This window comes from Brachyhypopomus gauderio, chromosome 6 (assembly GCF_052324685.1).
Source record: "Brachyhypopomus gauderio isolate BG-103 chromosome 6, BGAUD_0.2, whole genome shotgun sequence".
Classification (NCBI taxonomy): domain Eukaryota; kingdom Metazoa; phylum Chordata; class Actinopteri; order Gymnotiformes; family Hypopomidae; genus Brachyhypopomus; species Brachyhypopomus gauderio.
The window spans coordinates 28,129,528-28,156,765 of NC_135216.1; the positions used below are offsets into that span (position 1 = coordinate 28,129,528).

General features: G+C 43.2%; 1 protein-coding gene across 1 annotated transcript in view; it reads left to right on the top strand.

The window, feature by feature from the left end:
* Positions 1-349: 349 nt before the first annotated feature.
* Positions 350-27,238, top strand: part of gga3b (golgi associated, gamma adaptin ear containing, ARF binding protein 3b) — a 32,632-nt gene continuing 5,743 nt past the window's right edge. The window contains exons 1-15 of the mRNA XM_077010274.1: positions 350-506; positions 1,136-1,220; positions 1,357-1,432; positions 1,512-1,610; positions 1,701-1,824; positions 2,594-2,697; positions 3,312-3,392; positions 4,226-4,363; positions 5,061-5,142; positions 5,838-5,966; positions 6,260-6,517; positions 6,622-6,695; positions 6,824-6,996; positions 7,417-7,685; positions 8,146-8,315. Coding sequence (XP_076866389.1) covers positions 467-506; positions 1,136-1,220; positions 1,357-1,432; positions 1,512-1,610; positions 1,701-1,824; positions 2,594-2,697; positions 3,312-3,392; positions 4,226-4,363; positions 5,061-5,142; positions 5,838-5,966; positions 6,260-6,517; positions 6,622-6,695; positions 6,824-6,996; positions 7,417-7,685; positions 8,146-8,315 — 1,902 coding nt within the window. The 5' untranslated portion in view covers positions 350-466. The remainder of the gene's footprint in view (positions 507-1,135; positions 1,221-1,356; positions 1,433-1,511; positions 1,611-1,700; positions 1,825-2,593; positions 2,698-3,311; positions 3,393-4,225; positions 4,364-5,060; positions 5,143-5,837; positions 5,967-6,259; positions 6,518-6,621; positions 6,696-6,823; positions 6,997-7,416; positions 7,686-8,145; positions 8,316-27,238) is intronic.

Consider the following 27,238-nt stretch of genomic DNA (forward strand, 5'->3'; position numbering starts at 1 on the left):
ATTATAACTACTACTAGTAGTAGCCTACATTTCAGTCAGACATAACTGTCTGTTTCAGCGTCATAGACAACCTGAATGAAATAACACTAATAATTGTGATAATAATCATAACTGATGTTGTTCTAATTGTCTGGTAAAATACTAATTTCTTTTTTAATTAGCTAAAACAATATTTTTACGTATTCTATTAGTACTAGTACTAATAGTGGGCATTATGCCAAACTATAGCATATGGGAGATTAAATCCGCTTAGGTAAATCACGCTTTGCGCATTCCACGATCTACACGGCATATGTTAGCGATACGTGAGCCAGTCAGCACGGGAGCTCAGCACGGGCGCGTGGGGACGTGCGCGTGGGATCGGGCGCGTGGGGACGGGCGCTCAGCACGGGCGCGTGGGCACTGCGCTTTTCGGACGCACCCATCTCGAATTCCCGTTTACATTAGGATCACGCGATGATCCAGTATGGCGTACCAGGAAGGGGAGTCGCTCGAATCTTGGCTCAGTAAGTGCATATCGACGCTTTTGTTGTTTAATATATGGAATTATTTATGCACCACCCTTCTTAGAAATGAAATCTGTGAGTGCTGGCGTGCAGAAGCGGCTCGGTGGGTCCGTCATCCCCGCTATGGTGGACACTGGTGTGAGTGTTGACACTTCAGTCGCAGTTCGGTCGCTGGTGCCTGAAAACGGAACCGGGTTAATCAGGTTCGGGGAGGATTAAGACACGGTGTCGGTACTAGGAAAGCACAGCAAGAGCAGAGCGAGTGGAGAAGTAAAGGGAACCGGAGGAATATATCCTGGTGTTTTTGTGTGGTGTTCCTCTTTTTTCAAACCTTCTCGGGTGATTTGTGCTTCCAACTGGTGACAACAAGACGATCAGCAAAACAAAACAGCAAACAAAAATGACAGTAGTGTATGAACGGCAGCTTATATCTGTCTGATTTGTGGATAGTAAAATGTTTAGAGACTGATTGAATGAACGAACTAATGAATGAATGAATGAATGAATGAATGAATGAATGAATGAATGAACGTGTTGTCTGTCACACCCCGTGCAGTATAATCCCTAATTCAGCCCTGCGGTTTTAAAAATCTACATTTAAAAAGACATTTTGTGGCCCTCCTCCCCAGACAAAGCCACCCACCCCACGAACAGACAGGAGGACTGGGAATACATCATTGGGTTTTGTGACCAGATTAACAAGGAGCTGGAGGGGTGAGCGTCCATAATGATGTTATCCTTCATGTTTGGCACACACATGCTTTATTGTGATTGTCTAGATTACAGTCATTTATTGGCGGGGTTGTTGTACAGTTTGAGATATTAAAGTAACACTTGTTTATATGTGAAGCCCTCAGATTGCTGTTCGATTGCTTGTTCACAAAATCCAGTCACCTCAGGAATGGGAAGCAGTTCAGGCCTTGACTGTGAGTGGCTGTTCTGGAATCAGCGTAAACACAGTTTTATACAGTGCAATATCACTAAAAGGTTCCTTATCTCTTGCAGGTGCTGGAGGCATGCATGAAAAACTGTGGTAAAAGGTTTCATAATGAAGTAGCCAAATATAGGTTTTTAAATGAACTCATCAAAGTTATTTCACCCAAGGTAAGGCCATCTTTAAGGTCAGTTTATCTACTGTGTCTGTTGTTTAGTTGATAACTCACACCCCTCTCTCTCTCTGTGTGGACGTGTCAGTACATGGGAGACAGCGTCTCAGAGAAGGTGAAGACTAAGATCATTGAAATGCTGTACAGCTGGACTGTAGCTTTTCCTAATGAGGCTAAAATAAGTGAGGCGTACCAAACCCTGAGGAGGCAAGGTAACCAAGAGCACACTCTTACTCACCCTCACTCTTACTCACCCTCACTCTTACTCACCCTCACTCTTACTCACCCTCACTCTTACTCACCCTCACTCATGTTCACCCTCAACCTCACTCATGTTCACCCTTACTCATATTCACCCTCACCCTCACTCATGTTCACCCTCACTCATGTTCACTCTCTCATATTCACCCTCAACCTCAACCTCACTCTTACTCACCCTCACTCATATTCACCCTCAACCTCACTCTTACTCAACCTCACTCTTACTCAACCTCACTCTTACTCTTACTCACCCTCACTCATATTCACACTCAACCTCACTCTTACTCAACCTCACTCTTACTCAACCTCACTCATGTTCACCCTCAACCTCACTCTTACTCAACCTCACTCATGTTCACCCTCAACCTCACTCTTACTCAACCTCACTCTTACTCAACCTCACTCATGTTCACCCTCAACCTCACTCTTACTCAACCTCACTCTTACTCAACCTCACTCATGTTCACCCTCAACCTCACTCTTACTCAACCTCACTCTTACTCAACCTCACTCTTACTCAACCTCACTCTTCCGAAACAGTCCTGCTTACTCCACACACATCTCACCTTGGCAGCGTGTGTTTTTAACAGTCAGTGCATTCTATTGGATCTGTGTTGTACAGTGGAAGCTGCTTTAAAATCACCAACCTTATGCAGTCTTTATTCATGTGTTAACATGTTCTAGAGATGTTATTATCACCATGTTGACTTCTCCATGAAGGACTCATCTCATCAGACCCTGAGCTGACTGCAGACAAGGCCCTAATTCCATCCCCACCCTCACGACCCAAAAATCCTGTGTTCGAGAACGAAGACATGGGCAAGGTGAGGATGTGAGACCAGCCAGTGCCGTCTGGCGCACCTCCAACACCCTGGTACAGCTCACCAACAACACTACAGTTCACTAGCCATATCTATGAGGTGTTAACTATATTAGAAGTAAATTAAAATATCGTTAAAAACTGAAATGTAATAATAGTGCAGTCGTTTGTATTGTGTGTGTGTGTGTGTGTGTGTGTGCTGCCACAAGGCCTGTTGTTTAACTTGTGTATGAGTGTAATACAGTTCTATTGACTCATCAGTAGAGGAAGACTGAAGTGTTGAAGCCACTTGTACAGTCAGACAGTAACTGGCTCTGAATATTCTTCAGTTGTTTATATTTGAGAATCGTGTACTCTGATTGGTCATTGTTTTTTTTTTTTTTTTTTGCAAATTCTTGGTTTCCCGAAAGTGAAGTAAAGCAGGAGCTGTTAAGTCTGGAGGAACAGGAGCTGGATGTGTGTGTTTCTGCTGGGACTGTGCTGTCAGAACCGCTCACGTGGTCGCATGCTTATGCCTTATAGGACAATTTGTGTATTTGACAGGATGTGACACTAAATGATGTATTTTCAACCTAAAGAATTTAGTGTGTGTGTGTGTGTGTGTGTGTGTGTGTGTAGCTGTTGGCTGAGCTCCTGCGGAGTAAGAACCCTGAGGACCTGCAGGAGGCCAACAGACTCATCAAGAACATGGTGAAAGAGGTGGGTGTAGTCTGTGTAGGGGTGTAGTCTGGGTGTAGTCTGTGTAGGGGTGTAGTCTGGGTGTAGTCTGTGTGTGGGGGTGTAGTCTGTGTGTGGGGGTGTAGTCTGTGTGTAGTCTGGGTGTAGGGGTGTAGTCTGGGTGTAGGTGTAGTCTGGGTATAGTCAGTGTGGAGTCTGTGTGTGGCCTCCTCTGATCCAGGATCAGTGTCAAGCATGTAAGTGGAACACTGGACCAAGTCTAACACACTTGCTGTGGAGTCAAGGGAATTGTCCAGACCTAGTGGACTTGAACTACACATCCTCATTTAACACCGGCAACTTAGGAGACACTGGGGTCATTAAGGGTCATTAGAGGTCGTTATGGGTCATCAAGATTTACGATGTAATTACAGAACGTTTTACACATGAGCTTAGTAAAGTTAACAGTAATGTTATAGTTATCCATATAATCCCAGTAATGTCTGTTAATGTCTGTTATGAAATTAAAGATTGACTCCTGCAGAGTGAAAGCAACACTGATCGTCCCTCTTAAGTGTGTGTAGTGCTTTAGGGCAGGGGAGGTTGCCATGTCTCCTTTAAAGAACGCAGCATGGGGGTTGTGTCTCTGTGTGACGCTGGTCTAATGGGGTGTGAGGGACGTGCTCAAGATCTCAGCTCACACTCCAAAACACTGAAGTCCTGCACAGTTTAGTGGATTAACAGCTCTTGTAGACCTGATGTGAGTCGGTTATGACGGAACAGGGAAGATGCCAAAGATTGGCCGTGATTGGCCCATGATTGGCCGTGATTGGCCCATGATTGGCTGTGATTGGTCTGCATTTGTCTTTGTGCAGGATGACGTCCGGGTGCAGAAGATGACCAAGCGCATGAACATACTGGAGGAAGTAAACAATAATGTGAAGCTACTTGGAGAAATGCTGAGTCACTACGACAGAGACGTGTCATCAGATGCCGACTGTGAGCTCATCAAGGTGAGACGTCAAGGTAGCGTTCATTCCAGCAGGCGTTAGCCAGCCAGTGTACAGAGTTTAGTGAGTTTACCTGGTGTAGCTGTGACTGTTGCGTTAGGTTAGGAGGAGGATCCTTTACCTGGTTAGTTAATACTCTGAGTATTGATGATAGTTAAACACTGCTCTTTCTCTGAGTATTGACGATAGTTAAACACTCCTCTCTCTCTGAGTATTGACGATAGTTAAACACTGCTCTCTCTCTGAGTATTGACGATAGTTAAACACTGCTCTCTCTCTGAGTATTGACGATAGGTAAACACTGCTCTCTCTCTGAGTATTGACGATAGTTAAACACTGCTCTCTCTCTGAGTATTGACGATAGGTAAACACTGCTCTCTCTCTGAGTATTGACGATAGTTAAACACTGCTCTTTCTCTGAGTATTGATGATGGTTAAACACTGCTCTTTCTCTGATTATTGATGATGGTTAAACACTGCTCTCTCTCTGAGTATTGACGATGGTTAAACACTGCTCTCTCTCTGAGTATTGACAATAGTTAAACACTGCTCTCTCTCTGAGTATTGACAATAGTTAAACACTGCTCTCTCTCTGAGTATTGATGATAGTTAAACACTGCTCTCTCTCTGAGTATTGATGATAGTTAAACACTGTTCTCTCTCTCTCTCTCTCTCTCTCTCTCTCTCTCTCTGAGTGTAGGAGCTGTATGACCGATGTGACAAGCTAAGATGCACGGCGTACAAACTGGCCACAGAGACAGAAGACAACGACCCCAATTTAGGTAATACTGCTGATAATTTAAATTATTACAATCTTCATAATACTGTGTATGGTTTTAGCAATAATAAATACTGAACATGAGAATCGATTGGATACATAAGATCAGGCATTAACTGATCATATCTCTTTAAAACGGTAGCAGCACATTTAAAAAGGGTAGCAGCATGTTTACAGAGAAACAGAGATGTTCAGCAGCAGTGGAGTGTGTGTGTGTGTGTGTGTGTGTGTGTGTGATCTGTGGAGTGGGTGTGGATGGTGGATGATGTGTGTGTGTGTGTGTGTGTGATCTGTGGAGTGGGTGTGGATGGTGGCTGACGTGTGTGTGTGATCTGTGGAGTTGTGTGTATGGTGGGTGATGTGTGTGTGTGTGTGTGTGTGTGTGTGTGTGATCTGTGGAGTGGTGTGGATGGTGTGTGTGTGTGTGTGTGTGTGTGTGTGTGTGTGTGTGAGATTTGTGGAGTGGTGTGGATGGTGGGTGGTGTGTGTGTGTGGTCTGTGGAGTGGTGTGGATGGTGGGTGATGTGTGTGTGTGTGAGATTTGTGGTGTGTGTGTGTGTGTGTGTGTGTGTGTGTGTGTGTGTGTGTGTGTGTGTGTGTGTGTGTGTGTGTGTGTGTGTGTGAGAGAGAGAGAGATTTGTGGAGTGGTGTGGATGGTGGCTGATGTGTGTGTGTGTGTGTGTGTGATCTGTGTACCAGGGGACATTCTGCAGGCCAATGACAACCTGGCTAGAGTCATCAGCTCATATCAAAGGATCGTCCACGGAGAGACTGGTGGAGAGACTGGTGGAGAGCAGCGTGAGGAACCCAGAGCAGCACCTGAGGAAGGTGAGCACTCTCTCACACACACACACACACACACACACACACACACACACACACACACACACACACACAACAAACCAGCACCTGTGGGAGGTGAGCTCGCTCTCTCTCTCTCTCTCTCTCTTTCTCACACACACACACACACACACACACACACCCATCTGCAGCGACTTCAAATGTTCTGACCTGCAATTTTCATTCTCTCTCTCTCTCTTGATCCCTGTATCATACAATCACAACCTTTTCCTTTCTCTCTCCCTCCCATTCTATCTCTCTTTCATGTCTCCCTCTCTCAGAACGTGAAACAACAGGCACATTGATTGATCTGGCCGGCCCTGATGAACCCTCTCCCCCTCACACAGTCCTGCCCTCTGAAGTCTCCAGTGTCTCCTCGGCCAATCCGCTGGCCACCTCCATCCCAGTGCTCCCGCCTCCTCCGCGTAGATTGGGTAGCAGCCACGGAAGTCATGTCAGTCAAACCAGCAGCCCCAGTCATAAAGCCTCCGAACATTCAGCAGCTCTCTCTCTGCTTGATGACGAGCTTTTGTCTTTAGGTATTTTAAATGTTGTTGTTGTTTATTTAGATTGTGTTTATCTGTTTGTTTATGATGTGTGTTTATGTTTGTACACTGTTTCTCGGTAATGTGTGTATCGGCAGGGTTGAACGAGCCTCCCCCGGTGCCCAGCAGGCCCAGACTGAGTGAGCTCGCCACCCAGTGGACGTCCTTACAGGTGCAGCAACCCCACCACCCCCATCAGCACCCACCCAAATCAGCCACGCCCTTGGTGATGACACACCTGCTCCGCACGTTTACCCCCGGAGAACCGTGTCCTGATTCTGCCCCTCTCGTCTCTGCCAGGCCCCTGATCCTGGACTGGAACTGTTTGGCACCGCAGGAGCCCCAAACACCACCTTCCCTCCAGCGAACTCCTCCACCCTCCACACACACTCCTCCACCCAGCCCACCTCCTGCTCCACAGCCATCCTGGGGCTGCAGGACCTCTCCATGGTGAACTTCAGAGAGGTGAAGAGGTCGGTCAGCCCCTGTTCCTACCATCTAACCCACGTTTTCTTCTCGTGTCCATGGTGTTTTATGCACAGTGGAACTTACAGTGCCTTTCACACCCGTAATGACCCAGAGAAAAGGTGATGGAGGTCTGGTACACTTTTTAAAAATTTGTGCTGGGTCAACATTTGAGAAAACAGTGAGTGTCTTGATTAAACTCTTTTTAAAGAACAGGATAAAAAAAAAAACATTCGATGCCACTGTGGGTTGGTTTCCCACGCCCAGATTAGTCCAAACCCTAGACTTGGTCCAAACCCTAGACAACGCTACAAGCTGCTGCCCACGTTTGTCCCCTAGACAGCAGACAAACAAACCAAGTGGACATGTTGTGTTTGTCCTCCCTGGGCGTGGACACTGAACTGTCCTTCTGTGTCTGTGTCCTGCAGCCAGAGCGAGGGTGGTGCTGGTTTGGGCTTCTCCGGTGTGGCCGTGAGCTCCATGCCTGCGTCTCTCAGCTCCTCCAACCCCTTCCTCAGCTCGGCCACGCCCGCCTCACCCGCCCTGGTCCGGGTGGCCCAGGCGGGCCAATCTGCCCCGGGCAGCCCCCTGTTCCGCCCTCCGCAGTCGCCCCTACACTCCCTGCAGGGAAGCCCCGCGCGAGGCCCCCAGCACTCCCTCGCCGGTGTCTACGTCCCGCTGGACTCCATCAGGACCAGTGAGTGTGCCGCTGGGGTTGTGGGCATGATGGGAAACGCGGTCCAGTGGAGGTCTTGTTCTGCTGGACCTGAATGAACGGGTTACAGTCTTCCTCTCGGGCTCCCAGGGTTCGTGAATGCTCTTATGTTAATTCAGCACTTTGCTGTGAGAGACACTTGTCCTACTGAATCAGGGGTGCTGACAGGCTGAGTACTGAACCGGGTCAGGGTGACTGAAGGTACTGCTGGACCTCGCCTGGTCCGTGGGAACTCCAACCTGTGCATTGCTATGGTTCTGTTAGCGTGTCTGCACGTGCCCAGTAGGGTTTCAGGATCAGCAAAGTGCTCTCATAAATGAGCTGAATGGTTTTTAAGCAGGACAGGCTGTGGTCCAGTGCGGGGGGAGGGGCCCACAGCTGTGGCTGACCCAGGCGGGACCGCACGTGTGGTGGAGAGTGAGTGTGAGCTGCTGTCCCGCAGGCCGAGCGCTTCCCGTTACGGCGTACGACAGGGACGGCGTGCGTGTGCTGCTGCACTCCTGCCCCGACTGTCCCGCCGGGAGACCCGACGTCCTGGTGCTGGTGGTGTCCATGCTCAACACCGCGCCTCTGCCCGTACGTGACCTGGTGCTGCAGGCGGCCGTGCCAAAGGTAGCGCACACGCATATACACGCACACGGGTACACGCACACGCACATACCTGCACACGGGTACACGCACACGCACATACCTGCACACGTGTACATGCACACACACACATACGTGCACACGGGTACACGCACATACCTGCACACGGGTACACGCACATACCTGCACACGTGTACACGCACATACCTGCACACATGTACACGCACACGCACATACCTGCACACGTGTACACGCACACGCACATATACGCACACGCACATACCTGCACACGTGTACACGCACACGCACATACCTGCACACATGTACACGCACACACACATACGTGCACACAAACAAGCACATACACTCACACACACACACACACACACACACACACACTCACACACACACACACACACACACTCACACACACACACATACACACACACATACACACACACATACACACACATACACACATACACACACACATACACACACACACACACACATACACACACACATACACACACATACACACATACACACACACATACACACACATACACACACACACACACACACACACACACACACACACATACACACACACACACACACACACATACACACACACACACACATACACACACACACACATACACACACACACACACACACATACACACACACACACACACACACACATACACACACACACACACACACATACACACACACATACACACACACACACACATACACACACACACACACACACACACACACACACATACACACACACATACACACACACATACACACACACACACATACACACACACACACACACACACACATACACACACACACACACACACACACACACACACACACACACACACACACACACATACACACACACACACATATACACACACACACACACACACACATACAGGTATACAGTGTTTATGAGGACAGCATGCAACCACCATGGTTTAGGAGGACACTGCTTTCCTCATACCCTATCAATGAAATATATATGTCAAATAATTCAGTTTGGATCCATTAAGATACATCCCACTTAAAATTTTGTTTGTGGATAATAAAATCATGTGAACTGAGCATCTGACTTTTTACAGGTTTGAGGGGACACAACAAAACATGGTTTGCAGGGACACACATGTTTACTAGGACTGTTTACATAAAACACACAAACACAAACTTGAAGGTGGATTACCAGGACAACATGGTTTACTAGGACTGTTTATATAAAATACACTAACACAAACCTGAAGGTGGATTACAAGGTCATATATGGTTTACTAGGACTGTACTATGGAATCATTCTTTTTAATCAAAAGTATGTTGATAATACAAGTAAAAATCTTGTCAGTAAATTATTTACTTATTAATTTGTTACTTATAAATTCCTATATCATATTTTTATGTTCTTTTTAAGTCTCCCCTTTGTATTGCAATTAATAAAATTACTTAATATCATATGTAACTTAATAAAAAAATAAAATAAAATCCATGCATTAAAATATTGTTTATCTCAACTATTTAAAACACATGGAAAAACATTTTATATTTGAGAAAACATTTATTTGTGAACAGATTTACATGTAAAAGTTTATGAGAGTGTATTACAAAGTCAGTTTTTACAATTTCAATATTTAACTTTTTGCCCTGCAGCACATTGATTCCTTAATACATATGAATACTTTTACCCTGGCTTACAAATCTTTTAAAAATTCTTTAAAAACATCTTCAAAAAATCTTTAAAATCTTTAAAAAAAATTTAATTATACAGTGGTATAAAACATTTAAAAAATGCCATCTAGCATGCAACATAAAAAAATGTATGACAGCATACCAGAACGTAATGCCAATCCAACAACTAACTTGAAATACTAACCTGGAAATAAACAAAACAGAAAAACACTTCGACAGTGGCTCCCTAACTGTATATCAGTATAACTCAAGGCTCCAGTTTATGAACACTAAGTATGACTTCTCGAGAACCCTTACAAAAGAAGACTCCAAATATCAAGTACAAGCTCACGAGGCCCTTCCAAGAACCTACAGAACATTACATTTACTATATACAATACAATCACAACAACTATAAAAGTCTGCTATCAGTATAACTCAAGGCTCCAGTTTAAGAACCACTAAGTATGACTTCTCGAGAGCCCTTAAAAAAGAAAAGACTCCAAATGTCAAGTACAAGCTCATAAGGCCCTTCCAAGAACCTACAGAACATTACATTTACTAGATACAGTGGGGAAAATAAGTATTTAGTCAGTCACCAATTGTGCAAGTTCTCCCACTTAAAAAGATGAGAGAGGCCTGTAATTGACATCATAGGTAGACCTCAGCTATGAGAGACAAAATGTGAAAAAAAAATTGAGAAAATCTTGTTTGACTTTTAAAGAATTTATTTGCAAATAATGGTGGAAAATAAGTATTTGATCACCTACAAACAAGCAAGATTTCTGGCTGTCACAGACCTGTAACTTCTTCTTTTTTAAGAGGCTCCTCTTTCCCCCACTCATTACCTGTAATAATGGCACCTGTTTGAAGTCGTTAACAGTATAAAAGACACCTGCCCACAACCTCAAACAGTCACACTCCAAACTCCACTATGGTGAAGACAAAAGAGCTGTCGGAGGACACCAGAAACCGAATTGTAGACCTGCACCAGGCTGGGAAGACTGAATCTGCAATAGGCAAGCAGCTTGGTGTGAAGAAATCTACTGTGGGAGCAATAATCAGAAAATGGAAGACCTACAAGACCACTACTAATCTCCCTCGATCTGGGGCTCCACGCAAGATCTCAGCCCGTGGGGTCAAAATGATCACAAGAACGATAAGGAAAAATCCCAGAACCACAAGGGGGGATCTAGTGAATGACCTGCAGAAAGCTGGGACCAACGTTACAAAGGCTACCATCAGCAACACACTACGACGCCAGGGACTCAGATCTTGCAGTGCTAGACGTGTCCCCCTGCTTAAGCCAGTTCATATCCAGGCACGTCTGAAGTTTGCTAGAGAGCGTTTGGATGTTCCAGAAGAGTATTGGGAGAATGTCATATGGTCAGATGAAACCAAAGTAGAACTATTTGGTAAAAACACAACTCGTCGTGTTTGGAGGACAGTGAATGCTGAGTTGCATCCAAAGAACACCATACCAACTGTCAAGCATGGGGGTGGCAACATCATGCTTTGGGGCTGTTTCTCTGCAAAGGGACGACTGGTCCGTGTACATGAAAGAATGAATGGGGCCATGTGTTGTGAGATTTTGGGTGCAAACCTCCTTCCATCAGCAAGGGCAATGAAGATGAAACATGGCTGGGTCTTTCAGCACGACAATGATCCCAAGCACACTGCCAGGGCAACAAAGGAGTGGCTTCATAAGAAGCATTTCAAAGTCCTGGAGTGGCCTAGCCAGTCTCCCGATCTCAACCCCATCGAAAACCTTTAGAGGGAGTTAAAAGTCCGTGTTGCCCGCCGACAGCCCCAAAACATCACTGCTCTAGAGGAGATCTGCATGGAGGAATGGGCCAACATACCAGCAACAGTGTGTGCCAACCTTGTGAAGACTTACAGAAAACGTTTGACCTCTGTCATTGCCAACAGAGGATATACAACAAAGTATTGAGATGAACTTTTGTTATTGACCAAATACTTATTTTCCACCATTATTTGCAAATAAATTCTTTAAAAGTCAGACAAAATGATTTTCTCAATTTTTTTTTCACATTTTGTCGCTCATAGTTGAGGTCTACCTATGATGTCAATTACCAGCCTCTCTCATCTTTTTAAGTGGGAGAACTTGCACAATTGGTGACTGACTAAATACTTATTTTCCCCACTGTACAATATAAATCACAACTATAAAAGTCTGCTATCAGTATAACTCAAGGGTCCAGTTTAAGAACCACCAAGTATGACTTCTTGAGAGCCCTTACAAAAGAAAAGACTCCAAATGTCAAGTACAAGCTTATAAGGCCCTTCCAAGAACCTACAGAACATTACAAGCTCATATGGTCCTCTTTAAAGCAAACTACAAACTCAGAACGCCCTATTTAAAAATGGGGGTGTAAAAACTCATAAGGTCCTATAAATGAAAAGAACCTACAATGCATAGTGATGTACATACTCATAAAGCCTTATTAAAGGCACCTACAGCAGATAGTGAGTTATTTAAGTGGAGCACCCTTGTAATATAATCCCTTGTTACGTACAAAATCTCTAATATTTTGAACTGTCCGTGTCTCCAGAATTGGGTGTTCTGCCTTTCTGCAAGCATCACATTCTATTAAAGAAGCTAACTTCCCATTCCTGGTGTGCCGCCCAAAATGTGTCATGACGGCTTTGACATCCGTGGTGGTCCAAGGCTTCTTTGTGTAGGCCGTTTTCCTTTTTCTGACGAGCTCTATTATAAATAATTAATACAGTTTAATAGGATTTTTAAACAGTCATTAAGAAATAAACATGCACAAATAAAATAGAGTGAACATCAAAAATCCTACCATTATTGCCAGCAACAGAAGTCTCAGTAGTGTCTGCGCCAACATTTTCACCTAAACAGTACATTTCAGAAATCGTTTTTGCAATAGTTTGATAACGTGCACAATTCTTAACATATGTAGAGCTATAATCCATCCTTGTACTACAGCCCTCAAAACATTAATTCCTTAATACATATGAATACTTGAACATAACAAAAGAACTGACTGTTTTGATGGCACAGCATTACAAGTATAGGACATATTTTATTGTATTATAATTTAGCAATAAACATTGGAAAACTTTAAAGTTTCTTTTAGGAATATTATCTTATGGAGCAGGACTGAAGGGAACGTTGTAGTGTAGCCTGGTGAAGGCCTCTGGCTTTGGGAAGGTTTCTGGCTTGGAGAACCTGACAGATACCTTTAGATTGAGGACCCCAGTGGAGCCCTTTGACTTAAGAATCACAGCAAAGGCCTCACACTGAAAATGGCAGATGAAGCTGGCAGTTTGGGAAGGCAGCTGTGGTATGTTGGAGGTATCTAGCTTGTGTAGCTCAGTAGGGGCCTCTGACTTGAGAAGCTTGCACTGTGACGAACGTGACTTGTATGGCTGGAGGCTTGTGGATCAGTGATGATAAAGACACTACAGCAGAGGTCTCAGACCTAGGGATTGGAAGCCCAATGGAAGATTGGTGAAACTTGGAGGGTCCTGTGGCTTGGGAGTAGTGGTGGAGGCTAGTTGCTTCTGAGCCTGTTTGACATGAGGTGAAGACCCTGGGCAGCGATAGATTAAGAGGTGACTTTTTCAGTCAGGGAGCGCCTGGCTTGAGGAGCCTAGAGGTGTCTTTTAGCTTTTGGTGTATCTGAGGCCTAGAGCTTCGGGAGTCAGGTAGGGGACTCTGGCTTGGGGAACCTAGTGGGGCACCTGGTTTGGGGATACAGTGTTGCTTAAGGAGCCCAACCATGGCCTGACAGTACCTGAAGTCCCAGAACAGCCACAGGCTGATTAATGTTAGAATTAATCAAAGTGGTGATGTCCTCCATTTTGAAGGGAAACAGAAGCAACAACAATGTCAACTGCAGGTAAGGAGACTTCAGGCCTGGTCTTCTGACTAGTAAACCCTTGTTCCAAGCTCTAGGAAGTCCGGTGAAAGCTTGGAAAGTTCAGTGGAGGGCTCTAGTTTCTGGATGCCTCAGTAGAGGCCTGTGACGCAACGTAAAAACAGGGAAACAGGAACACTACATGTTCTCTACTAAATGCAAGACAGAGGCCAGTTCCTCAGCCAGAGGAACATGCACATACTGCTGATGTGATGGACCAGAGATGGGACAAGACAGATTCAGAAACAGGAGGTTGAAGACCCACTGAGCAGGAAGCAGGGAAGCTGGCTGAGTCAAAGATCTGTTGATTAAGTTGCTAGGACTGGAATAAGCCCCAGATCAGCCAGACAAATCACATAGGCATTTAACAGCAGAGCATAGAATGTCATCTCAGAACACACTACAGAACTCTCTGCTGGACTCCAGCAGAACCAGGGTGCAGATGATGTCCAAGAAGAATAAGAGTGTCTTCAGTAGACAAAGAAGCATTGGGACATAACTATTGATCTCTATTATTTAATTTTTTTCTTTTTGTTCTAACAGCCCTTCTGTTTCAGGACTCAAGTATTTAGTGTATTGGTATTTGTTCATGATTCTGTATGTGTACATTTAGTTATGATTTACAGTTTTTGACGACTGCTAACATGCGTTTCCAAATACTTGTGATACATTGTCAAAACTCTAAACACAGCAACACATTGACCTCACACAAATAGCCAAATAGTAAATATCGTGTTCAAAAGCGCATTTTCTTAACTAAATAACAACTCTGCATTTCACAATGCAAACAACTTTGTTAAAACACCTGAACCTGGTTCAGTATCCAATCATTCTTTCAAACACTAGCACATATTCTCTTTTCGAGATGAACATAGTCAATCACTGCACAACCACTGTAAAAAAACTAACATTTGATGGCAATACAGAAACAGTATTACATGTAATGTTTTACCCTCTCCCAGCAAACAACAGACATTTTACAGTAACTTCTGTTGTTTTCTTAGTCAGTTCATTTTTACTGTAATCCGCTTCATTTGGACTTTTTTTTCAAATGTGTGCATTTTTGGCAACATACTGTCTACACAATGAGTGATATTTACTGTTAGGTACTATATGGAATGTAGATTAGACAAAAAAGGAGTCAGTAACAGTTTTGCAGTAAAGGGTATATTTTACTGTATTAGGGACATTACTGTAAATTGTGGCCTAACCCAAAAAATAATTATCGTAATTGTAAACATAATTAGCCATGGTCCCATATGTGTAAAAATACACATATACAAAAAAAGCCACGCAAGGGGGAAAAACAGAATATAAAACTGAACAGTCTTGTTAGGTCTAATCTAAACGGCCTTCAGCAGTTGGCCACATGTTTTCATCCACATCACATCTGATGTTGGCCCTTGCCATGGACCTGGGAAAGAAAAGCTTGGTATGTCTTATTCACCCCTGGCAGTCTTCAGCTGAAATGTCTCTGCAGTCGGGATCTATTGCATCCAGGAGGGACATTTGGTCATGGGGCCGATGATCATACGCCTTCCACCTCCAGACTAAAAAAAGTTCCTTAGTGGGGTTGAGGAAAGGCGAGTAGGGTGGGAGGAAAAGGGACATCACTCTTGGATGGTCTATAAACCAGTTTGTGATGACATGAGAATGCTACATTGTCCCATCACAAATGTCCTGGTGTTTCCTCCCACCTGTTCCATTTCTGCTTCTGGAACCAGTTGTTGGTAGAGTTCATTCAAAAATCAAAGAAGGAGGTCACTGTTATAGGGACCAATCTGGCATTTGTGAAGGACCAAACCAGCACTTGAGATTGCAGGACAAATCGTTATATTTGCTCCTCTCTGACCCGGTACATTACTGTACTTCATTTTATTTCATTGATCTATATGTGCAAAAAATGTGTACAACAGTAATAACTTTTCAGCTGCCTTTGTTTTTGCAGAACTTGGCATTTTATACAATATTTAAGGCTTTGAACCTTAGGTTTTCATTTTTGGCATGCTGTGTACAAGCAATTGTAAATAAGACAAAAACGATCCAGAATTTTGTTATTGGATAACCTTGTGTGTATAGAAAATTTAAGCATTATAAAAACATGTAAAATGACTGCATTTTGTGCCATAACAACATGAATTGAACTAATAGTATAGCCACTGAAAACTGCTGTTGTGTTCATTGTGTTTGGAGTTTTGAAAATGTGACTACAGATTGGACAAACGCAGCTTAGCAGTTGTCAAAAACTGTAAAGGGACATGATTTCTATTTCAGGACTCAAGTATTTTGTGTATTGCTATTTGTTCCTGATTCTCTATAATATGTGTACATTTAGTCATGGTTTAAAGGGACATGATTTCTATATCGGGTCATGTATTTAGTGTCTTGCTGTTTGATTATGTCTGCCATCTTTGTACATTTATGTACACATACAGAATCATGAACAAATACCAATACACTAAATAATTGAGGCCTGAAACAGAAATCATGTCCCTTTAAACCATAACTAAATGTACACATATACACAATTAAGGACAAATACCAAGACAATAAATAGTTGTCACGATATAGCTACTATCATCCCCTGTGAACCATATATAAATTTACAAAGATGTCAGTCATAACCAACAGCAAGACACTAAATACTTGAGTCCTGAAATAGAAATCATGTCCCTTTAAACCATAACTAAATGTACACATACAGAATCATGAACAAATACCAATACACTAAATAATTGAGGCCTGAAACAGAAATCATGTCCTTTTAAACCATAACTAAATACAGAATCATGAACAAATACCAATACATTAAATAATTGAGGCCTGAAACAGAAATCATGTCCCTTTAAACCATAACTAAATGTACACATACAGAATCATGAACAAATACCAATACACTAAATCAGGGGTGGCCAACCCGCGGCTCGCGAGCCGCATGTGGCTCTTTGCCTGGTTTCATGCGGCTCCCCAGCCGGTCCGCGGGCTCACCTGCACAAACGGGGCGACACACTGCTACATTTTCGTGGTGCGCGGTTAGTTTACAAGCCTAGCGAGCCGCTAATACTTTTAAAACCGGCGTAGTGGAAAACACGCATTTGACTGTCTTCACAGCTAATAATTTGCACTCGCCACACCCCCCGCCCGCCCGCCCGCCCCGCTCAACAGATTACACTCGCCCATGTACGATGTGGCTCTTTGCTGTAACACAGTAAGAAAAGTGGCTCTTGGTCTATGACGGGTTGGCCACCCCTGCACTAAATAATTGAGGCCTGAAACAGAAATCATGTCCCTTTAAACCATAACTAAATGTACACATATACAGAATTAAGGACAAATACCAAGACACTAAATAGTTGTCACGATATAGCTACTATCATCCCCTGTGAACCATATATAAATGTACAAAGATGTCAGTCATAACCAACAGCAAGACACTAAATACATGACCCGATATAGAAATCATGTCCTTTTAAACCATAACTAAATGTACACATACAGAATTATGAACAAACACCAATACACTAAATAATTGAGGCCTGAAACAGAAATCATGTCCCTTTAAACCATAACTAAATGTACACATACAGAATCATGAACAATTACCAATACACTAAATAATTGAGGCCTGAAACAGAAATCATGTCCCTTTAAACCATAACTAAATGTACACATACAGAATCATGAACAATTACCAATACACTAAATAATTGAGGCCTGAAACAGAAATCATGTCCCTTTAAACCATAAATAAATGTACACATACAGAATCATGAACAAATACTAATACACTAAATAATTGAGGCCTGAAACATAAATCATGTCCCTTTAAACCATGACTAAATGTACACATATTATAGAGAATCAGAAACAAATACCAATACACAAAATACTTGAGTCCTGAAACAGAAATCATGTCCCTTTAAACCATAACTAAATGTACACATATACACAATTAAGGACAAATACCAAGACACTAAATAGTTGTCACGATATAGCTACTATCATCCCCTGTGAACCATATATAAATGCACAATGATGTCAGTCATAACCAACAGCAAGACACTAAATACTTGAGTCCTGAAATAGAAATCATGTCCCTTTAAACCATAACTAAATGTACACATACAGAATCATGAACAAATACCAATACACTAAATAATTGAGGCCTGAAACAGAAATCATGTCCCTTTAAACCATGACTAAATGTACACATATTATAGAGAATCAGAAACAAATACCAATACACAAAATACTTGAGTCCTGAAACAGAAATCATGTCCCTTTAAACCATAACTAAATGTACACATATACAGAATTAAGGACAAATACCAAGACACTAAATAGTTGTCACGATATAGCTACTATCATCCCCTGTGAACCATATATAAATGTACAAAGATGTCAGTCATAACCAACAGCAAGACACTAAATACATGACCCGATATAGAAATCATGTCCTTTTAAACCATAACTAAATGTACACATACAGAATTATGAACAAACACCAATACACTAAATAATTGAGGCCTGAAACAGAAATCATGTCCCTTTAAACCATAACTAAATGTACACATACAGAATCATGAACAATTACCAATACACTAAATAATTGAGGCCTGAAACAGAAATCATGTCCCTTTAAACCATAACTAAATGTACACATACAGAATCATGAACAATTACCAATACACTAAATAATTGAGGCCTGAAACAGAAATCATGTCCCTTTAAACCATAAATAAATGTACACATACAGAATCATGAACAAATACTAATACACTAAATAATTGAGGCCTGAAACATAAATCATGTCCCTTTAAACCATGACTAAATGTACACATATTATAGAGAATCAGAAACAAATACCAATACACAAAATACTTGAGTCCTGAAACAGAAATCATGTCCCTTTAAACCATAACTAAATGTACACATATACACAATTAAGGACAAATACCAAGACACTAAATAGTTGTCACGATATAGCTACTATCATCCCCTGTGAACCATATATAAATGCACAATGATGTCAGTCATAACCAACAGCAAGACACTAAATACTTGAGTCCTGAAATAGAAATCATGTCCCTTTAAACCATAACTAAATGTACACATACAGAATCATGAACAAATACCAATACACTAAATAATTGAGGCCTGAAACAGAAATCATGTCCCTTTAAACCATGACTAAATGTACACATATTATAGAGAATCAGAAACAAATACCAATACACAAAATACTTGAGTCCTGAAACAGAAATCATGTCCCTTTAAACCATAACTAAATGTACACATATACACAATTAAGGACAAATACCAAGACACTAAATAGTTGTCACGATATAGCTACTATCATCCCCTGTGAACCATATATAAATGTACAAAGATGTCAGTCATAACCAACAGCAAGACACTAAATACATGACCCAATATAGAAATCATGTCCTTTTAAACCATAACTAAATGTACACATACAGAATTATGAACAAATACCAATACACTAAATAATTGAGGCCTGAAACAGAAATCATGTCCCTTTAAACCATAACTAAATGTACACATATACAGAATTAAGGACAAATACCAAGATAGATTTTTTCGGCGTGAGATATCGGAAGTGTGGCGTGAGAGCGTGTGAAAACGGTCAAATGCGTGTGTCTCACGCTTAATGCGTGAGAGTTGGCAACCCTGCGTGATGTTTTAGAAAGCAAATTAGCAACGCGATCATAATGCTAATTTCCGCTAGCGACCCTATGTGATTTCCAATATAACATTAGCATCAAGCTAATTGTGCCATATAATTTCTTAGCTATTCACACCAGCACAGTACAAAACACAATATAGAATGAGTATGTAATGCCCCACTCGGGGTGCTTACTCTACAATTGCCCTCTAACAGAAGAGGAAAATATGGACCAGATAGGCTCACTCTGGGAGCAGTGTAAATAAGAGACACAAAATCAGATGTATGAAAACTATAGTGTATTGACACGGTTAGATGGGGCTAAAGTAAAATCAAATAGAACAAGGAGTAGTAATGTAAACAAAGGTAAGCAATAGACAGTTAGATATCTCCTAAAGAAAACAAATATGACCTCTAATACAATCAATTCAGTAAAGCCTCAATAAAAAAAAATCAGGATGCAAGTATTCCTTCTCATTAATACCTTATTAAATTTAAATCTATTATACTAATAGTTCTTATTTAATAATAATTCTTATTTAATACTAATAATTGTTCATTAGGTTCGTATTTATATTAATGTATGTAGTGTATGTATTTATAATTATTAATATAATTATGGCTAATTTATCGTAGTAACTGTTATATTAGTCCCTAGGGGTTATTGAAGGTTATTAAGGTAAGTATCTATACCCTTTTTTAAGATATTCAACAGTTGTCAGCAATGACCCAAATAACAATCATTTCCATGAGAACCCAAAAAGAAGAAGAGGAAAGGAAAAATATATAAATGATATTAAACCCACTGATAACCAGCTGTACAAACCAATTCTATCAGCGTTCAATTAACTGTAGCAGTTGGTAATGTGAATCAAGTCTCACAATCAACAGTTCCTGTGAGAGGGTTAGCTCCAGTCCATTAGGTGAGAGTCAAGTGCAGTTTACTTGCAAACGATGGAGAACGTCCTCTCGAGTGAAAAAAAAAATGGTGATGCTCAAAGTTAGTCCTATGGGCTGTGGCTCGCCATCCAATATCCTGCCCGACTGAGATCCTTGTAACCAGGCGGCAGGTCTCTATCCCCACAAACTGGCCAAATCCAATTTAAACCCACGACGATGATTCAGCTCCCGTGAGCGGCAGTCACGAAAATCACCGACGGTCCTCCTCGCGGTCAGTTAAGCGGCTAACTTAGCAAATCTAAGCTTTCTAGCTTTATCGGGTGCCGATAACGTTTAGTTTTCAGTATCCACTCACGACGCCGATTTTAGCGTGCTATCCAAAGTTGTTAGCGTAGCAGCAAATACGTCCTGTCCGCTCAACCGCCAACTGGAAGAAAAAAAAAATACTCGCGCAGCGAAGATTATGGCAACCTTTACTCGATTGCCAATTGGCCCATTATCTTACGTAGTGAGCGGTCCCACAAGCTATTTGACCCGATTGGACAGCATTTTGCGCAGTGGGCGGTCCCAAAACTATTCGCCCGATTGGACAGCGTTTTGCGCAGTGGGCGGTCCCACAAGTTAGTCTGCTCGCTGGTAAAATACCATAATTAATATGGATTTTCATTTTTATATTATTTATATGTATTATGTAATAATGCATAATAAATAATAGTTTGAAACCTGGGTTACACCCTCCCGCCTTAAACCGTATGCACGTCCCTGTGCATGCAAAGGGCATTTCTATAAGGTGGGCATGGACTTATATGGGGGGCATCTGTGAGAGATTCAGTAAGGGCAGTGCTTAAGCCTTGGAATAGAGATTGCACTATGGAGATTAGGGGGTTTCCTAGTTCAGGGTATGTCAGCATCTTAGGCTTTTCTCTGTGCCTTGTAGAATGCCTTACTGGGATCTCGGCTTCCCCATCTAGGGATGCGTTCTGGGATCGCTCTTGAATCTCTTCACTTTCGTCTGGGTGTTCTACAGGCTTTGCTAGTTCAAGTGCATCTTGTCGAACAGTTGGTTTAACCACCGGTTCTTCAGGTAAGTGGATAACACCTTGGGGTTTTCCAGGTAGATTTTCCTCCTCGGGTGATTCCTCAGAGAAGTTATCATCTTCAGGGGTTCTCATAGGTAAGTTTTCGGGAGCTTTCACAGGTGAGTCTCCAGGAGTCGGCTGACTGGGTATCAGTTCAGATTGAAGTTCAGGAGTAGGTATGGTCACCAGGTTCTTTCTTTCATGAATATGAATGACTTCTGCTGGTTCAGATCTTAAAGGACCTGCATAGTAGTGCACAGGATATTCGTCCAGGTCTGAACAGGACTCTGATTCTCTCCTGTGCGAAACTGAACGTGTTCTAGGTCTCCTTGCTTTGGTTCTAGGTGGGTCCTCATCAGGTATTGACAGGAAGTTGCAGGGTCTGAGCAAGTCCCTGTGTAATGTACGCAACGGCCCCTCTTGGTTTTCTGGTCTAACCTTGTACACAGGAAGCTCTCCTACCCGTTCCACCACAACGTGGATAGTGGACTCCCACCTGTCTGCCAATTTGTGCTTTCCCCTCAACTTTACATTTCTGACCAGCACTCTGTCATTTTTTTCAAGGACAGACTCAGTTACTCTCTGGTCAAACCTGTTCTTGTTTCTCTCTGCCAACTTAGCTGTGTTTTCCATGGCCAATCTATAACTTCCTTCTAGCTGCGTCTTCAGATGTTGTACATACTGAGAGTGGGATTTTCCTTCTTTTTGACCTGAGATAATTCCAAAGGCAAGGTCAATTGGCAATCGAGGCTTCCTTCCAAACATGAGCTCATAGGGGGTAAAACCTGTGCTCTCATGCTTTGTGCAGTTGTAAGCATGCACCAAAGGTTTCACAAAGTCGTGCCAATGGGACTTCTGTTCCTCTTTCAGGGTCCCAATCATGCTCAGCAAGGTCCTATTGAAGCGTTCCACAGGGTTTCCCCTTGGGTGATACGGTGTGGTACGAACTTTCTGCGTGCCAATTATTTCGCACAGCTCTTTGATGGTCTTTGACTCAAAGTCAGGACCTTGATCACTATGCAGTCTTTCTGGGATGCCATAGTGAACTATGAAGTTCTCCCATAAGCTTTTAGCAACTGTTCTAGCCTTCTGGTTGGGAGTGGGTACAGCTACGGCATACTTAGTAAAGAAATCCGTGACGACCAACACATCTTTAGTGTTACTTCGGTCAGGTTCAATTGAAAGAAAATCCATGCACACTAACTCTAAAGGTCTGGTAGCTCGAATGTTAACTAAGGGAGCTGCTCTCTCCGATGGTGCTTTGCGGAGGACACAACGACGACAGGTTCTGATCTTGTTGTCAATGTCAGTCGCCATTCTCGGCCAGTAGAACCGTGACCTTACTAGATCGAGGGTGCGTTCTACACCCAAGTGGCCCATGTCATCATGTAAATGTGTCATGACCATTTCTCTCCATTCTTCTGGAAGAACCAGCTGGCAATGTACCTCCTGTCCTTCTTGCCGTTTCCTGTACAGTATTCCATTTCTTAAAAGTAATTTGTTCCATTCCCTGCACATAAGGTGTAATTGTGGAATTTCCTTCTTTGCAGAAGGAGAGGGCACCCCTCCCCCTTCTAGAGAGGAGATCACTTCCTGAATAACAGGATCAGATTTCTGTTTTTCGCGCAGTTCTGCCTCTGACAACATTGGGATGATTGGAAATCCTTTGAAGTGTTCTCCTTGTACAAAGCCATCAGGCAGGGAATCTGGATGTGATGCCAGGGACTCCACCAATGGAACACTGCAGCTTTCAGATACAGAGTCAGATGGCTGACGCACCAGACGGGCTTCACAAATGGCTTGCACTACTTCAGGGTCTACAGTGGTGTCACAAACAAACTCAGGCAAGTGCTGCAGGGTGAATTGGCGGATCCGGTCTTGCTCCTTTTGTGAGGTAGGGTCGTCCACCCAAGTGTCACGAGGGAGTCGGGAAAGAGCGTCTGCGTCCAAGTTGTGCTTTCCCGGGCGGTACTGGAGTTTGAATGAGAAGGTGGACAGGGCAGATAACCACCTATAGCTTGTGGCATCTAGTTTAGCTGAGGTAAGTATATATGTTAGGGGATTGCTGTCAGTGATAACTGTAAATGAGTTTCCATACAGATAGTCATTAAATTTTTCAGTTACAGCCCATTTAAGGGCTAAAAATTCAAGTTTATGGGCAGGATAACGGGATTCACTATGGGAAAGTCCACGGCTGGCAAAAGCAATTGCTCTTCTCTGACCATTCTGCTCCTGGTAAAGTGCAGCTCCAAGACCCGTGGTGCTTGCATCAGTATGCAGAATGTACGGAAGCTTAGAATCAGCATAGGCCAAGACAGGGGCTGAAGTAAGCTTACTGATGATGGTGTCAAATGCCTCTTGGCAACTCTCCGTCCAGCGACTTCCAAATGGCTCCTTAGGCTTGTAGTAAGGGCTCTTCGCATGGTTTGTTTTGCATTTCTTCCTGGCAGGTCCGTATCCAGCGGTTAGGTCATTCAGGGGTTTCACAAGTTTTGAATAGTCTTTAATAAATCTCCTATAGTACCCTGCAAATCCTAAGAACGAACGGAGCTCTTTAAGATGCTTTGGATTTGGCCAGTTTTTGAGGGCTTCAATCTTTTCTGGGTCAGTTTCAACACCATTTCTTGACACTATATGTCCAAGATATCTGACCGATGTCTGAAAGAATTTGCATTTCTCTGGGGACAGCTTTAATCCATATTCTTTCAGTCGTTGGAGGACTCTGAGCAAGCGGTGTTCATGCTCTTCCAGCGTCGCAGAGAATACTATAAGATCGTCCAGGAAGACAATGACTTCTTTTAAATTCAGGTCAGACATGCACTTTTCCATAAGCCTCTGGAACGTGCTGGGAGCGTTTGTTATTCCCTGCGGGAGCCTATTAAACTCCCAGAAGCCTAAGGGGCACACAAAGGCAGTCTTGTGTTTGTCTGCTTCATTCAATTCAATTTGGTAATAACCAGACTTTAGGTCCAGTACTGAGAACCACTGTGAGCCAGTCAGTACTGAGAAAGTTTCCTCTAGGTTTGGTAGGGCATAAGCATCCTTTACCGTTTGCAAATTCAGCTTGCGGTAGTCAACACAAAGCCTAACGTCACCATTCTTTTTGCGGACCACAACGATAGGCGACGAGAACGATGACTCCGACTCCCTAATTACCCCAGCTTCAAACAATTCCTCCAAGTGTTGGCGCACAGCATTGATGTCCTGTGGGTGTATAGGGCGGGCTCTTTGTTTGAATGGAGTCTCGTCACTCAATCTAATGTGGTGCCTCACTTTGCCAGAATGACCAAAATCAAGGTCGTGTTGGGCGAATACCTCGGGTATAGCATTAAGCTTACGGGTTATCCTTTCCTTCCACTCTACAGGAATAGGGGAGTCAGCAAAGTCAAACTGCACTCCTGAAGTTGGAACTTGTGATGGTGGGTTCAAAACTGAACTTTTAGTAGGGGAGGCACTGGGAAGTATCTGTTGTACTGCATGCAGTTCAGCTATGACTCTCTTAGGGACAAGTGTTATGTCATGATCTGATTCATTCCTTAGCAGCACAGGTAGTTTAGTTTGGGGTTTGTTAGGCAAGGTGAGCAAACTACTGATGACTATAAGACCTCCAGGAAGGGATGTTGTGGGTTGCTGTAAAACACACCGTTTTTCTGAGCCTCTTGTGGTCACTGAGCCTTCCAACACCAAACTTTGACGTGCCGGGATGACTTGTGGTTCATTACTGTGAAGTCTTACATCACTCACCCTGCTGTCTTCAGTCTGCTGGTGTCTGGCTTCTAGGGTTCTCAGCACCAGCCGGTAACCATGATGCTGTGATTGGTACTTTGCTGAACTCTCCTTACAACTCCCAAAGAGAACATCTAATGTGTTGGTACCTATTAACAAGGGAGACTGAACTGATCCACACATGTCGGAAACTACTAGTGCTAAAGTTGGGATTTCAATAGAGGTGCCAAGAAAATCTTTAGGAAAAGTGATGTTCAACTCAATATACCCAGAATAAGGCACAGGTTGTCCATTTGCAGCTTCTACCTCCAGCAGGTCATTAAGAGGTTTACAGTCTACATGTGGTAAATGAGTTTCATAGAACGATTGGGGGATGGTGGTTACCTGGGAGCCTGTGTCCAGGAGGCAGTTGTAACTCTGGCCATTGATAGTCACTTGAGAGGTACATTTTGTTCCCACCAATCTGCTCGGCAGCAGTTTATGGCATGTAGTATGGGCAGCTTTGTAGTTTACCCTGGTCTTGTTAGGGTAGGGACATCTCCGTTGTCCAGTCTCTGTTCGTCCCTCAACGGAGACTGAGGTCAGTTTAAAGGAAGTTTAGAGTCATGCTCAAGTTCCCAAGCTTGCTGCTTTTCTCTTAGTTGTTTCCTTTTTTTAGCCACCAAGGAAGGATTTGGATCGGCATCGCATGAAGTGGCAATATGTCCATCTTCGCCACAACAAAAGCAGTACCAGGGCCTTGGCTTCCCACCGAGTGGTTTAGAAGTACTAGCCTGGGTTTCAAGTGACACAGTCTTTTCAACCGGTTTGGTCCTTTCTCCAGGGTGCGCTACTCTTGATTTTTGTGAGCCTGAAGCTTTCAGATGAGTGATCTGGCTTTGAAGCTGAACAATGTGTTTTTTCAAATCAGATGTATTCTCTGCGGGGTCAGGACTCTTTTGTGACTTTAAGGCCTTGACTTGCCCTTGAAGTTCGCCGATTTGCTTCTTTAACCCTTTCACCATAGCTGTCAACGAGCCTTCTGTTTCATCTGTGTCACGAATTCCAGCCTGAACGGTATGAGAAACAACGCGATGCCTGGCATTACCTAGATGCCTCTTCATCCGTTGTTCTTTAGCCATGTGCTTTTCTTCTTCAATGCGAAGTAGAAGTAGCAATTCTGAAAAAGGTGGAGGTCTGTTTTTCTTTGGCTCTAACTGAAGATCTGCTATCAACCCGTTGTCCCAACAACCCCGACAAAATTGACGCAGCAGATGCTTGTCAGCCTCTGTATCAAGTATAACTCCTTGCTTTGTCACCCTACTCATCACAGCATGCAGCCTCTGGAGATACTCGGAAGGCTTCTCACTGGCATCCTGGAAAGTATTTAAAAACTTGGCAAAAAGTTCATCACCCTCCTCAACTGCAGCGAAAGCTGAATCCAGCAGGTCAAGATAGGTTTTTGGAGGAGCCAAGGAACCTAAGTGTTTTACTAGATTTGCAGCCGGGGGCAAAAGACTGTCAAGGATCTTGCGAGATCTGTGTAAGTCTGATAGAGAGGGGTCTCTCAACAAAAGCTCAACATTGTTGCGCCAAGTGTCATAATCTACCTCACTATTGTGGTGTGGGGTCTTTCCTGAAAAGGGTCGAAGCCTTGAGGCAGCATGCACATGTGATGCAGTCTCCTCACTTTTAACAATATGCTCAACAACAACACGCTGCACGGCAGGTGGGTTTACATCACTCAATGAGATTACTGGATTAGTTGTGGCCCCTCTTCCAGGATCAGTCGTGGTGACATTTGGATGGGTATGGGAAGGGCATCTCCTTAGTGAAACATCACTCACGCTTGAGGGCTCAACATCTCCCTCAGTGGTGTTGTCACCTGCCTCAGCAGCAAGAATTGACTCTTGACACAAAGAAAGATGTCCCTGCAGAAGCTCATAGAATGAT